General features: G+C 41.7%; 1 protein-coding gene across 1 annotated transcript in view; it reads left to right on the plus strand.

Moving 5' to 3' along the window:
- The first annotated feature begins 495 nt into the window (after positions 1 to 495).
- Nkap (NFKB activating protein) overlaps positions 496 to 14,922 on the plus strand; it is a 25,013-nt gene continuing 10,586 nt past the window's right edge. Inside the window, exons 1-5 of the mRNA XM_021187889.2 lie at positions 496 to 1,093; positions 4,292 to 4,372; positions 9,809 to 9,879; positions 10,049 to 10,189; positions 12,967 to 13,030. Of these exons, the coding sequence (XP_021043548.1) occupies positions 714 to 1,093; positions 4,292 to 4,372; positions 9,809 to 9,879; positions 10,049 to 10,189; positions 12,967 to 13,030 (737 nt within the window). The 5' untranslated portion in view covers positions 496 to 713. The remainder of the gene's footprint in view (positions 1,094 to 4,291; positions 4,373 to 9,808; positions 9,880 to 10,048; positions 10,190 to 12,966; positions 13,031 to 14,922) is intronic.

Genomic DNA, 14,922 nt, shown 5'->3' on the forward strand with positions numbered 1-14,922 from the left:
TGTGCTAGTGTATGGTGGACTAGTTTAAGGGGCTTGATAACTTCGTTTTGTGGGACATTGGTAGAGATGGGTGGCTTGAACCTAAGTATTAAGATTTTCCTCTGGGTCGCTAAGTTAATCGGAGTATAACAGACTGAAGTTATCAGAATGTATGCTTTCTAAGTGAACTGGCAACAATGATCTTAGATTAAAGCTTAACCCTAATCATGTTAAACCCTCTTCTGTTTGCTTGGGATTAAAAAAAAGAAAAGTGAGGGTGGGGGTTATAATACATACACAGATTCATACGCGCACACCGCATACACAGGCAAATATAATCCCACACGAAATAAAGGGAGAATTGGCGGCGTTGCTTATATGGCTACTCAGTGAAATACTTGTCGCCTTCATCGCAATGTTCTTTCAGGTATGCAGTGCAGTTTAGATTTCAGAAACCTCACTAGGAACTGGATGAGCGCGTAGCCGCAGTTTCCTGGCCGGCTTTTATATAAAGACACACACATCCCTTCCTGTTGGCGGCAAGGACTCTGGGTCCGGGGGAAGGGCTTTACCGCTGTACCCGGAACTGTTTCCAAGTTGGTTTTTTGTTTGTTTGTTTGCTTTTTTCTGGCTTGGCTGGCTGCAAGCTCTAGGACCCTAGGTGTCCGAGACCTTTGGGGGGTCGCGAGAGCGCCTCCTTGTCCCGCCCCTTGGTGGCTTCAGCTCCCACCACCATGGCTCCTGTCTCGGGCTCGCGGAGCCCTGAACGGGAGGCCTCCGGAGGGAAGCATCGCAGTCTGTCGCGGAGCCCCAAATCCATCAAATCTTCCCGCTCCCCGCGGTGTCGCCGGTCTCGCTCGCGCTCTTGTTCTCGGTTCGGCGACCGGAATGGCCTCAGCCATTCGCTGAGTGGCTTCAGCCAAAGCTCCCGAAACCAATCCTATCGCTCCCGCTCTCGATCGCGTTCTCGTGAACGGCCCTCGGCGCAGCGGAGTGCCCCCTTTGCTTCGGCATCCTCGTCCGCCTATTATGGTGGCTACTCGCGTCCCTACGGGGGCGACAAGCCATGGCCTAGCCTGCTGGACAAGGAAAGGGAGGAGAGTCTGCGGCAGAAGTGAGTGAGATCGCCGCCTCTCTGGGACCATTCTGCCTGCTTTTGAGTCCAGCTTGTTCATTGTTTCTGTTTTATTTCGCTTCCCAAACGCCTCGCACCTCTTTCATCTCTTTCTTCAGTTCACCCCATGACCTTTTAATTTATCCTTTCTAACTTACATTTTCATTCATCCCTAGACTCCTTCATAAGGGGCCCTGGTTCCCCACTACCTACTTCCCCTTCCTGGGAGAGTAAGAGGCTCAGCGCTATTGTATGCCTTGGTGTCATTATCCGTGCACCTGTCTTTATTCTTCACTAAACTGAAATAGAGGTTTGTGACTTTTATTGATCACAGAATTAGTAGTGCCTGCCTCTTGGTACACATGCAGCTGTTTCTTGTTGCATGAACAAACAAACATTTGAGATAGGAGGCTATTTCAGTGGAAACGTTTTGCAGGGAATTGGGAAGTATTGTAATTAAGTATATTAAGTATTAATAATTAAGTAATTAATTAAGTAATTAAGTATTGGCTCTGAGGAAAAACAATAATTAGAGAGGCTATGTTGGGAAAAGTCTCAGCCGTGTTGACCATGAAAACTAGTGTGGGAAGGAGATTGGTTCTCCTCTAATGGGAGTTCTTAGTTTAAAAAGACTCACAAATCTTTAGTGGCAACATCTGTGAGGCTCTTGAGGGAAGTCAGAACACTGTCATTCCCATCGACGTAGCAAATTTAGGGCCGCCTTGGTCTACATGAGACCATGCCTCAAGAAATATTTAAATTCAAAAGCTGGGCATGATGTCTTACTCCTGTAATCCTAGCGTTCAGGAAGCCGAGGTAGGATTGTCACAAGTAATTCGAGGCCAGCCTGTACCACAGAGTAAATTCAACATAGGCCTGCGGTAAAGTGATACCCTGGGAGAGACTTAGATTGCTGCATTAGACATAGTATCCAATATGTATGAAGTTTATTATGCTTGTTAAAATTAGGTCTTAGGCCCTGTACTATGTATTTCAAAATGCTAAAATTTCCAGTATTACAGGCATTGAGGGGCAAGCTAACTTTCCAGCAGTTGAGAGATGCTTTCATGTTTTTTTTTTTCCCCCAGCAGGGGAAGAACTACAGTATAACAATAAAACGGGCAAGTTTCAGCATTGCCTGCCTGAGTGAGTAGGAAGGTTTTGTTTGCCGAGAAGCAGGGTGGTCTTTGGGCAAGTGAGACCTTTCTGAGATCTTCTTCGTCATTAAAAATTCGCCAAAGCTGGAGCTGTAACTCATGGGAAGAATGCCTGCCTAGCAAACCCGAGGCCCCGAGTTGGAGCAGCGGCCCAGAAATCAGTAACAAGGCTTTTAAGGATGGAATAATATCCATAAGTGAAACAGTCCTGAACTGTTAGAGACCTCTGGTATGGTACCCATGGAGTGTGTCAGTTGAAAAACAAATGCTGAACCAGGATCATGTCTCTACTCCCAACACTGGAGAGAGGGTCAGAACCACTAGGAGTTGAAGGCTAGCTAGACCCTGGCCCATGAGATCTAATTTCAGAGAAGTAAAGGATTTACTGGCATGTTAAATGATTGGATGAGATTTGCATTTATACTTTTAGGTGATATGAAGTTTATTGTGTCTATTGAAATTATGTCTTAGGCATGGTACTAGGCCTTAGACTTTGTGTTTTAAAATGAGAATTTTTAACATATTACAGGAGCAACAGGCATGAGACTTCTGTATTCTTTATGGCTGGGCAGGCATTCTTCCCCCAGCAGCCACAAACAGTTGTACCCCTTTTCTAAATTATCCATTTTGACCAAATACAAAATTCTCCAAGTCTCTCTCTCTGTGTAGTTATCAATACCTTTTTTTCTTGATCAAAGATGTCAAAAAAAAAGCCAATTATATGTCTTTCGTAGTAATTTTTAAATGTGAGCCATAATAAGCCATAATAAGCCATCAATTCAGGCTAATTTTTTTCTTCAAAGAATTATTTTTATTTTATTTATTTTTTTGGGTGGAGGGGATCGAGACAAGGTCACTATGTGTAGCTTTGGCTGTCCTGGAACTCACGTTGATGAAGCTGGCTGCAGACAGAGAGATTAGGCATCCACCACCACACTTAGTGTTACTTTTATTATATTTTTAATTATATGTATGCATGTGTCTGTGTATGGACATGTACATGTCAGTGTAGATGTCTTGGGAGATCTCCTGGAGCTAGGCTTAGAGGCAGCTGACAGCTAACCAGCTAGGATGCTAGGAACCAAATTCCAATCCCCTGCAAAACAGTATGTGCTTTTAACCCCTAGGCCATCTTTCCAGCCCATAGTTTGTATTTTAAGTTGATGAGTCGTAGTAAATGTTAAAACAGAATTAATCACGTACATAAAATAAAAATAGTGTTCCCCTCCCCCAGCCAGAGTAGAGACTGTCTTCCTCCAAAAGGAAAGCTAGTAATCAATCTTACATAGATAGCATGAGGAGAGTCCCTGTCAGGTAAGAGGCTTCTTCCTTCTAGAATCCCCTCTATTTTCCTTTCATCTTTATCTTCTTCACTAATTCCTAGGTTCCTGAAAACTGAAAGTTTTCAAATCAAGATTTCCTTATCTTTATAACATATATAAACAAATGCATTTATTTTTAAATATAAAACTTTCTGTCAAACTTTATAGCGAAATGAGGACATTTAGACCATGTGCCACACATTCAGCAAAGGGATGCCCTTGCCCAGTTGCTGAGACACTCTGTAGTTGGTACCAGTTACTAACAGAACATTAAATCCTACCCAATGAGCTTATAGTTAAGCTAAGTCTCTCCCCTACCCTCCTGCCCTCAGACTGGGTTTCTCTGTTATTCCCTGGCTGTCCTGGAACTCTCTCTGTAGACCAGACTAGCCTCAAACTCAAAGAGATCTGTCTGCCTCTGCCTCTGCCTCCCAAATGCTGGGATCAAAGGCATGCATTACCACCGCCTGGCTTAAACCAAGTTTTATTAACTTTTTAAACATATAGATAAATTTAGGTGTTCCTGTAGCTCCAGCTACTTGGCAGGCTAGATCATGAGCCTAGGAGTTCAGAGCCAGCCTAGGCAACATGGTAAGATCCTGTCTCAAAAGATATATGATGAAACTAGTACTGGGAGACTTGACTTCTGTTGCGTTTATTATTATACATTTAGGAAACAGTCCATCCACTGAGTTACAATTTAAATATTTCTCTTTTAGGAGATTAAGTGAAAGAGAGAGGATTGGAGAATTGGGAGCTCCTGAAGTTTGGGGACTTTCCCCAAAGAATCCTGAACCAGAGTAAGTGTGTTAAAAAAAAAATGCCATTTTAAAATGTCAATAGCATTTGCTTACATCGTGGTCTTCAATCAAATACTTTTTAATTATGTCTTCTTACGTTTTATTTATTTGTACATGTGTGTATATACACAGGTAGAGGTCAGAGGACAACTTGCAGGAGTCAGTTCTCTCCTTCCACCATGTGGGTCCCAGGGATTGAACTCAGGTCATCAGGCTTAGCAGCAAGCGCCATTACCTACTGAGCCATCTCGCCAGCCCTACTGTCAAAATTTTTAAGTGAAGAGCTTCAAGTACTTACCAGATTATTTTTTTTGCTTTCTTATGACTTATGCTATTTTACCCCTTATATTTAAAAAAAACATGGAACATGGGTAATGATTACAGATGCTGCTAGTAGATTTTAGCACACTCATTATATGTGTGTGTGTGTGGAGGTTGTTTTGTTTTGTTTTTTTTGAGACCTGGTCTCATTCTGTAAGCTAGGCTATCTGGAACTCTATGTAATAGCCAAGGCAGGACTCGAACTCGAGCAATCTTCTTGCCTTCGCCCCTGACTGCTGGAATGGTGACCGTGCCTGGCTTAATTGCTGTCTTTAAATTATACCGCACAAAGTTCCAGTTTCCTACTCAGAAAGATGCATTATTAAAAATAATATATTTTTATTTATTTTTTCTACTAACCCACTATCAGACTGCTAGGTGTTAGCATAACAAAGAGTTTTTTAAAGTATTACAAATGGAGGCATTTTCCTGAGAAGGCACTCCTGACGGTGGGAAGGGACTACTCAGCTGGGAAAAAAATGAGTGTGCCTGAGTGAATGTGTATGTAGGGTCAGAATTTGAAGTCAAATATGGTCTGTGATCTTTTTTTCTACCTCCCCGGCCCCTAACATTGTTCATTACCCATAATCCCCACCCCGTGTGTTCCTTCTGTTTCCCGAAACAGTTTCTTCTTTCATTTTATATATACATACATGACTTTTTATGTGACTATATGCAATTTGGGTACCACAAATGGGGTAAACCATGAAATTCGTATTTCTTTTTTTTCAAAGATTTATTTATTTTATGTATGAGTACACTGTAGCTGTACAGATGGTTGTGAGCCTTCATGTGATTGTTGGGAATTGAATTTAGGACCTCTGCTCACTCCGGCCCAAAAGATTTATTTATTTTATTTATTTATTAATTATATGTAAGTACACTGTAGTTGTCTTCAGACACACCAGAAGATGAAGTCAGATCTCATTACAGATGGGTGTGAGCCACCATGTATTTGCTGGGATTTGAATTCCAGACCTTTGGAAGAGCAGTCAGTGCTCTTAACTGTTGAGCCATCTTGCCAGCCCAAAATTCATATTTCTGAGACTTGCCTAATTTGCTCAATATGATTATTTCCTGTAACCTTCATTTTCCCCTATGTGATGCAACTCCATTCTTCTTTTGACTGAAAATGTTTCCAGTGTGTGCACATACTACATTTTACATCTATTCCTCTGTTGTTGGCTACCTAGTTTGGTCAGGTAACCGAGTCACTGGATAGTGCTACAGTTTCCATTGCTATGTGAGGGTGTCTGTGATGTGGTGACTTCCAGTCCTTCAGGCAGATGCTTAGGACTACTGTGACACATTCTGTGGAGGGTCTTTTTGGTTTGGTTTGGTTTTTGAGAAGCTTTATACCGATTGCCACAGAAGCTGAATTAGTTTACATCCCCACTGAGTGTCCCTTGTTCTCTACATCCTCAACAGTATTTGTTCTTGGTCGCTTTCTTTCTTTTTTTTAATTTTAAATAATTTTTTATTAGATATTTTCTTTATTTACATTTTAAATAGTATCCCCTTTCCTAGTTTCCCCTCTGAAAATCCTCTATCCCCTTCCCCCCTCCCTGCTCCCCAACTCACCCACTCCTGATTCCTGTAGTCCCCTATACTGGGGCATAGAACCTTCACAGTACCAAGGGCCTCTCCTCCCATTGATGACTGACTAGGCCGTCCTCTTCTACCTATGCAGCTAGAGCCATGAGTCCCACCATGTGTTTTATTTGGTTGGTGGTGTAGATCCTGGGAACTCTGGAGGTACTGGCTAGTTCATATTGTTGTTCCTCCTATGGAGCTGCAAACTCCTTCAGCTCCTTAGGTCATTTTTCTAGCTCCTTCATTGGGGACCCTGTGCTCTGTCTAGTGGATGACTGTGAGCATCCACTTCTGTATTTGTCAGGCACTGGCAGAGCCTCTCAGGAGACAGCTATATCAGGCTCCTGTCAGCAAGCTCTTGTTGGCATCTGCAATAGTGTCTGGGTTTGGTGGTTGTGGAATGGATCCCCAGGTGGGGCAGTCTCTGGATGGTTATTCCTCCAGTCTCTGCTCCGTCTTGGTTGCTTTCTTAATGACTGTCATTCTGACTGTGGGGTAAGATGGACTAAGTGTAGTTTTCATTTGCGTTTCCCTGATGGATAGTGAGGTTGAACATTTTTTGTGTGTGTTTATCACCCATTTCCATTTTATCTTTAGAGAACTGTCTGTTCATTTCATTAGTTCATTTACCAATTGTGTTGATTTCTTGTTTAGGTTTCTGTGTTTCTTGTACATTCTTTATTTAAAAAAAAGATTTATTTATTTTTATATATTTGAATACACTGCCGCTGTCTTCAGACACACCAGAAGAGGGTACAGGATCTCATTACAGATGGTTGTGAGCCATCATGTGGTTGTTGGGAATTGAACTCAGGACCTCTGGAAGAGAAGCCAGTGCTCTTAACCACTGAGCCATCTCTCAGAGGATACATTCTTGGTATCCTCCTCTGTAAGATGTAATAGGTAGCAAGATTTTCTCCCATTCTATAAGCTGTCAATTCACTCAGCTGCTTTCCTTTGCTGTACCAGGTCCCATTCATTGATCTGGGGACTTAGTGAATAACTGGCATCCTATTTAGAAACTTCTTGAAAAAAACATTTATAAGTTTTGCCTACAGTATGTATAGGTGTACTGCCTGTAAGCCCTGGGTCCACAGAGGTCAGAAGAGAGCATTGAAGCTGAACTTACAGATGGTTGTGAGCTCCTCTGTGGGTGCCAGGAACTTAACCTGGGTCGTCTGCACGAGGAGCCGACGTGGTTAACCACTGAGCCATGTCTTCATCCCATTTGTTTATATCCCTTTTATAATTTCATTAAGGTCACCAAGGGTTTTAAACATCAATATACTGGCATTTAAAGAATGTTTCCTGCTGGGCAGTGATGGTGCACACCTGTAATCCCAGCCTGGTCTACAGAGTGAGTTCCAGGACAGCCAGGGTTGCACAGAGAAACCCTGTCTCGAAAAACGAAAAGAATAATAAAAAAAAAAGCTTCCTATATCTAATACTCTGAAGGCCATGTGCTTTTTACTATTCTATACTTATTTACTTTTTAATTATTTTTAATATTCTATAGGGAGGGGGACATGTGTGTACCGTAGCACACAGGTGGAAGTTCCTCTCCCTTCACAGTATGGATCCAAAGGATCACACCCAGGTCTTCCAGCTTTACAGCAAGCATGTTTAACTTGCTGGCCCCCATATTTATTTTGTCTTCGCTGCTACTCAGAAGTTTCTTCTTCCTATTTCATGCTCCACCCCCACCCCACCTCAAGAGAGAAGGGTTCTCTGTGTAGCCTTGGCTGTCTGTGGACCAGGCTGTCCTCAAACTTAGAGGTCTGCCTGTGGGGGTTAAAGGCATGTGCTACCATGCCCAGCGCCACTCTTCGATTTTGAAGATGTGTTACTTAACAAGAAACCTATAATTTGTGTCAGAGCAATCAAGCAGTATTATGTGAAACTTGTTCTTATAGATACTTGAACGCATTAAACAGGAGTTAAAAGAAACCCTTAACAATATTTTGGTAAATAATACTTAAGTTATTCCATGTGTGATCTTCAAAACTTTAAAGGAAAAGATGACACAATATGAGAACACTCCTTTGGTACCACCAAAGCATTTTAATGTTTTAAAGGCTGTCTCAAAGAATTATTTTTAAAATCTTTACTATTTTGACAAAATTTCTCTATGTGGCTCTGGACTGGCCTGAAACTCCCTGTGAAGATGAGGCTGGCCTCAAATTCACAGAGATCCACCTTCATCTGCCTCCTGAGTGCTGGGACTAAAGGCATACATCATGTCTAGCTGGTTTTATTATTTTAGTTTTGTGTGTTATGTGGTTTTCCATGGGTATGTGCATCTAGGTGCTGGTGACTCCAGAGGCCAGGGACATCAGATTTACTTGAAGCTGCTGGAGTTATAGGTGATTGTGAGCCACATAGCATGGGTGCCAGGAATCAAACTCAGGTTCTCTGCAGGTGCAAGGCACACTTACATAAGAGCTGGTAAAGTGCTTATCCAGAATGCTTAAGACTCTGGGCTTGATCTCTAGCATTAAATGCACCAGGCATGATAGTGCGTGATTTATAATCCCAGGATTGAAGAGGTAGAGGCAAGAGGGTCAAAGTGAAAGGTCATCCTTAGCGACATAGAGAGTTCAACCCAAGGATGGGCTTGAGACCCTGTCTCAAAAGAAAACTGTCCAGACCAATGAAACGCTTCAGCAGGTAAAGTTGCTTGCTGCCAATGCTCTAAACAAATGAAATGTAAAAAAATAATATTTCTAAATCCCCCAAAACAAAAAACTTACTTTTGGAATTTATTTTGCAAAATCTGTAGTTCTGGGGAGATGGGAATTGTTCTAGCACATATTCTTTACCTACTTAAAATAAAAGTATGGAGCTAGGATGTAGCTTGGGGATGAAGCAATTTTGTCACCTGGGACTTTTGTAGGTCTGGGTTTGATTTCTGCAGCTAAAAAATAATAATAAAATCACAAACTCTTCCTTTAACCTTCATGTTTGTCCTTTCTTGATCTTATATTTTATATTTCTCAACTTTTAACTTGTGAGTTTCTTCTGAAAATACAAATATTACATGTTTCTTTTTTAATGGTACTGTGTAAACTTAAAAGTATTAAGTAAATATACCATTTTATTATTATGAAGGTGGTACACTGTTGAATATACTCTTGCAAAAAATGCTTGCCTCTGGGGGCTATAGTGAGAGTTCAGTTGTTGAGAGCACTGACTGTTCTTCAGGGACCCTGGGTTTTAACCATAGCACCCACATAGAGGCTATTCTGTAACTCCAGTTCCAGAAGACCTGATGCCTTTTCTGACCTCTGTGGGGACTGGGCACAATTATACATATAAGCAAAATGCCTATATACATAAGATAAAATGTAATGATGATAATAATAATATAAGATTTTTTATAATATAAGATTTTAATCATAATAATATTTCAAAAAATGCTTGCCTTTAAAGGTTCCTAGGCAATGAGTACTGTTACTGAAAATTTTAAGTATATATTTTAATATCTATGGTTCATATTTCTTACAATCATTTTCTGTGATTCAGCTCTGATGAACATACACCAGTAGAGGATGAAGAACCAAAGAAAAGCACTACTTCAGCATCTAGTTCAGAAGGTAATTTTATAAAATAAGGGACTTATTCATTCATAAGTTTCAAAAGTATGTTTATAAGTAATTGAACTACTTTGCTTTTACTCAAACTACCAAATAGCTATTCCTGTTCAGTAATTCAAATATAGAAATACTTCTTTCGAAGTTAATTTCCCTTTTGTACTTACAACAGATGATAAGAAGAAGAAAAGGAAATCTAGTCATTCAAAAGAAAGAGCCAAGAAAAAGAGAAAGAAAAGGTCATCTAAAAGAAAACATAAAAAGTATTCTGAAGATAGCGACAGTGACTCTGAATCTGACCCAGACTCCAGTGGTAAGAAAGCCATATCATTCTGCAAATCCTACAGTGGATTATAGTTGTTAAACATGTTCTATGGATGCATGTTTGCATGCAAGCATGTCTGTTCAGCATGTGTAGTCCTGATGTCTGTGGAGACCAGAAGAGGATGCCAGATCTCCTGGTACTGATGTTACAGACAATTGTGAGCCACCATGTGGATGCTGGGAATCAAACCCAAACCTTCTGGAAGAGCATCCAGTGCTCACAACTGTTAAGCCAGCTCTCCAGCCCCTCGGCTTTTTAAACATTTGTTGAATTATTACTGTAATTATGGCTATGTTAGTTTTTTATTCCAATTTATTTATTTACTTATTTACTTATAATCTTTCAATTCACTTTACATCTCCAATCTCTGCCTTCCTTTGGCTCTCTCCTCACACAGTCCCTCCTCTCCTATCCCGTCTTGTCTTCTCTGAGAGGGTGGGCGTAGCCCTGGGTATCTCCCCACCTTGGCACATCAGGTCTCTGCAGGGCTAAGCACAATCCTTTGCCATGAGTCCAGACATGGTAGTCTTATTGGGGAATGGAATTTACAAACAGGCAACAGCTTTTGGGATAGCTTGCACTCTAATTGTTGGGAGACCCACATGAAGACTGAGCTGCACATCTGCTACATATGTAGTGGTGGGGGGAAAGCCAGGTCCAGCCCATGTATGCTCTTTGGTTGGTGGTTCAGACTCTGAGAGCCCCAAGGGTCCAGGTTAGTTGACTCTGTTGGTCTTCCTGTGGAGTTACTGTCCTGTTCAGAGGCCTCTGTCCTTCCCCCAAGTCTTCCATAAGAGTCCTTGAGCTCCTTCCAGTGTTTGGCTGTGGGTCTCTGCATCCATTTCAGTCAGCTGCTGAGTGGAGCCTCTCAGAGGACAGTTATACTAGGTTTCTGTCTGCAAGCATAACAGAATATCATTAATAGTGTCAGGGATTGGTGCTTGCCCATGGGATTGGTCTCAAGTTGGGCCAGTTATTGGTTGGCCATTCCCTTAGTCTTGCTCCATCCCCTGTCCCTGCATTTCTTGTAGACTGGATAAATTTTGGTTCACAAGTTTTGTGGGTGTGTTGGTGTCCCTATTGCTCCACTGGGGTTCCTGCTTGGCTATAGGAGGTGGTCTCTTCAGGTTCCATATCCCTATTGTTGTGAATCGCGGCTAAGTCGCCCCCATTGACTCCTGTGAGCTTCTCTACCCCAGGTCTCTGGCATGTCCTTGAGATGCCTCCCTTCATGCTGCAGATTTCCTTTCATTCTCTTACCCCTCTCCCTTTGTCCTGTCCCTCCCCACACCTGATCCTGAACTATCCCATTCCCTACCCAGTCACCTCTCCCTCCCAGTTCCCTTCCTCTGTCTGCCTCCTATGACTGTTTTATTCCCCCTCCTAAGATTCAAGCATCCTCGCTTGTGCCTTCCTTCTTGTTTAGTTTCTTTGGGTCTGTATAGGTATCGTGTATTTTGTGTCTAATGTCCACTTATAAGTGAGTGCATACCATGCATGTCCTTTGGGGACTAGGTTACCTCACTCAGGATGACACTCTCAAGTCCCATCCATTTGCCTGTATATTGCAGTTTTTAATAGTTAGTGTGTGTCACGTGGTATAGTGGGCCCGATGCCTTCAGAGCCAGTTATTCCCTGCATCTACCTTGGTTTACTCAGTGCAGCAGTGAACATGCAGGGCTTTTGTAATCAACTGAGTTAAAAAACCAAGTAGCTTAAGAGGGAACCCTGTCAACCATTCCTCAGTTACCTTCCCAAACCAGTCATGTTTTAGGTTACATTTTATTCATTTATTTTGTGTAGATGTATGTTTGTATGTGGATGTGTACAGCACAGTATATGTATGGAAATCAGAGATTAACTTTGAGAAGTTGGAGTTTCTCTCCTTCCACCGTGGGGGTCCTGGGGATTGAACTAGTGTCCCCAAGCCCAGCAATAAGCACCCTTACCTACTGAGCCATCTTGCTGGTGCACTGGCTGGTTTTCAGACTCCTGTGGATCCACAGAGCACCCCCTGCTTTTCTCTGTCACACTCATTTTATTAGCATCTCTCATTCCACTGAGATTCTGGAAGACATAATCTTCCTCTGCCACACATACAGAGTTGTTTCTTTTTGGTTTTGTTTTTTTCTCACTATGAAACTTTAACAATTTTTCAGGAAAATAAAGGGAATAATGTTAATCATTATTATTAACTTCCGTTATTTTGACACATTGCTTAAAATATGAGGGTCAGGGGAGTTGAATTGTTATTCAAAGTATGTTAAGTGATCATTCCTTGGTTAAACATTTCTATATGTACCTCTTTGAAATGGGCATATTCCCACTTAACCAATGTCATCACTGCAGTGAATAAATTAATACCTAGTGTGACTTTAATTTTTTACATTTATTTATTGTATGCATTTGTGTGTGTGTGCACTCATACATGCAATAGGCAGTATGTGGAGAGCTTAGAAGACAGCTTAGAGGAATTGGTTCCTTCCTTCCATCATAGCTTTCTAGGGTTCAAGCTCACGTCATCGGGTTGACAGTAAGCGTTTACCACTGAGCCATCTTACTAGTCCATGACTGCAATTTCTTTGACTCCTGCTCCTAGTATAATTTATGGCAAGGCTTAATAAATGTTAGAATGAATTTTGTGATAATAGAATATTTGTGATAATAGAATATTCGTGATAATAGAATATCTGTTAAAATAAAAATTGTTTAACAATTTTGAACTTCAGAATTTTTTTTCAATAATAATGTGCCTTAATTTGCAGATGAAGATTCAAAAAGAAGAGCAAAGAAGGCTAAGAAAAAGGAAAAGAAAAAGAAACGAAGAGGGTCAGTTTTTCTTTTCTTTTTAAAAATGATTATATAAAATAGTATAATGATCCTCTCTCTCTCTCTCTCTCTCTCTCTCTCTCTCTCTCTCTCTCTCTCTCTGTGTGTGTCTCAGCAGTCACCCTATCATTGGGTAGTGTATACCACCCTCTGTTTATTTTGGAATTAATTGGAGTTATCATTCTCTTCATAAATAATTCCACAATTTAGTACCTTCTTCTAAAGGTTTTTTTTTTTTTTTTTTTTTGCTTTTTCAAGACAGGGTTTCTCTGTATAGCCCTGGCTGTCCTGGAACTCACTNTGTAGACCAGGCTGGCCTCAAACTCAGAAATCCGCCTGCCTCTGCCTCCCAAGTCCCGGGATTAAAGGCGTGTGCCACCACTGCCCAGCTGTCTTAGTCAGGGTTTCTATTCCTGCACAAACATCATAACCAATAAGCAAGTTGGGGAGGAAAGGGTTTATTCAGCTTACACTTCCACATTGCTGTTCATCACTAAAGGAAGTTGGGACTGGAACTCAAGCAGGTCAGAAAGCAGAAGCTGATGCAGAGGCCATGGAGGGATGTTCTTTACTGGCTTGCTTCCNNTGGCTTGCTCAGCNTGCTCTCTTATAGAACCCAAGACTACCAGCTCAGAGATGGCACCACCCACAANGGGCCCTCCCCACTTGATCACTAATTGAGAAAATGCCTTACAGCTGGATCTGGTGGAGGCATTTCCCCAACTGAAGCTCCTTTCTCTGTGATAACTCCAGCCTGCGTCAAGTTGACATAAAACTAGCCAGTACAATTGACCCCTTGTCAGCTTGACACACAAACATATCACTAGTAAGCCTCAACCCTTAGTTTCTTATTCATCTCCAAGATCTAAATAACTTTAAAAGCCCCACAGTCTTTATATGTTAAAAGTTCAATCCTTTAAAAATATCCAGTATCTTTTAAAATTCAAAGTACTTTAAAATTTAAAGTCTCTTAACTGTGGGCTTCACTAAAAAACTTCCTTTAAGAGGGAAAAATATCAGGGCACAGTCACAATCAAAAGCAAAAATCAATCTCCAACCATACAATGTCTGGGATCCAACTAATGATCTTCTGGGCTCCTCCAAGGGCATGGGTCACTTCTCCAGCCATGCCCTTTGTAGCACACCTTGTCTTCTAGGCTCCAGATGCCGGTTCTCCACTGCTGCTGCTGCTGTTCTTGGTAGTCATCTCATGATATTGACATCTCCAAACCACTGCTGTCTTCCACTGTAACTTGGCTTCAACAATAGCCTCTCATAGGGTCTCTTCATGGTGCCAAGCCTCAACTCCTTTGCATGACCCCTTCAGTCCTGGGCCATCAATTGCATCTGAGGCTGCACCTTCACCAATGGCCTTCCATGGCCTCTCACAGTGCTGAGCCTCAGCTGCTCTGAGTGACCTCTTCATGCCTTCAAAACCAGTACCACCTGGGTAACTCTTACACATTGCTAAGTCTAGCCACAGCATAAGTTACAACCTTGGCTATCTCTGGAACACCGCCTCTGTGCTCTCAGAAAACACTTCCCAGAAGATGTCACCTCAATGATGCTGGTCTCTTCTTAGTCACCCCTAATTTCTTAGCTCCAGCTAACCAGCATCAATAGTCCCAGTAATACAAAGGTTTCACTTTACTAGTTCTGGTATTTTGTTAATCACAGCTGATTCTTCAGCCCTACCTAACCAGAACCACAGAATCTTCACAATAAAGTGAACAATGGCTCTGAAAAGAGTCTTTAATTTTCCCTCTGAAATTTCACAAGCCAGGCCTCCATCTTCTGTACTGTTCTCAAACATTATCTTCCAAGCTCCTACACAACATCCTGCAGAGCTTTTAACACCGATCTTCTTGCCCAAAGTTCCAAAGTCCTTCCAC

This window comes from Mus pahari, chromosome X (assembly GCF_900095145.1).
Source record: "Mus pahari chromosome X, PAHARI_EIJ_v1.1, whole genome shotgun sequence".
NCBI lineage: Eukaryota > Metazoa > Chordata > Mammalia > Rodentia > Muridae > Mus > Mus pahari.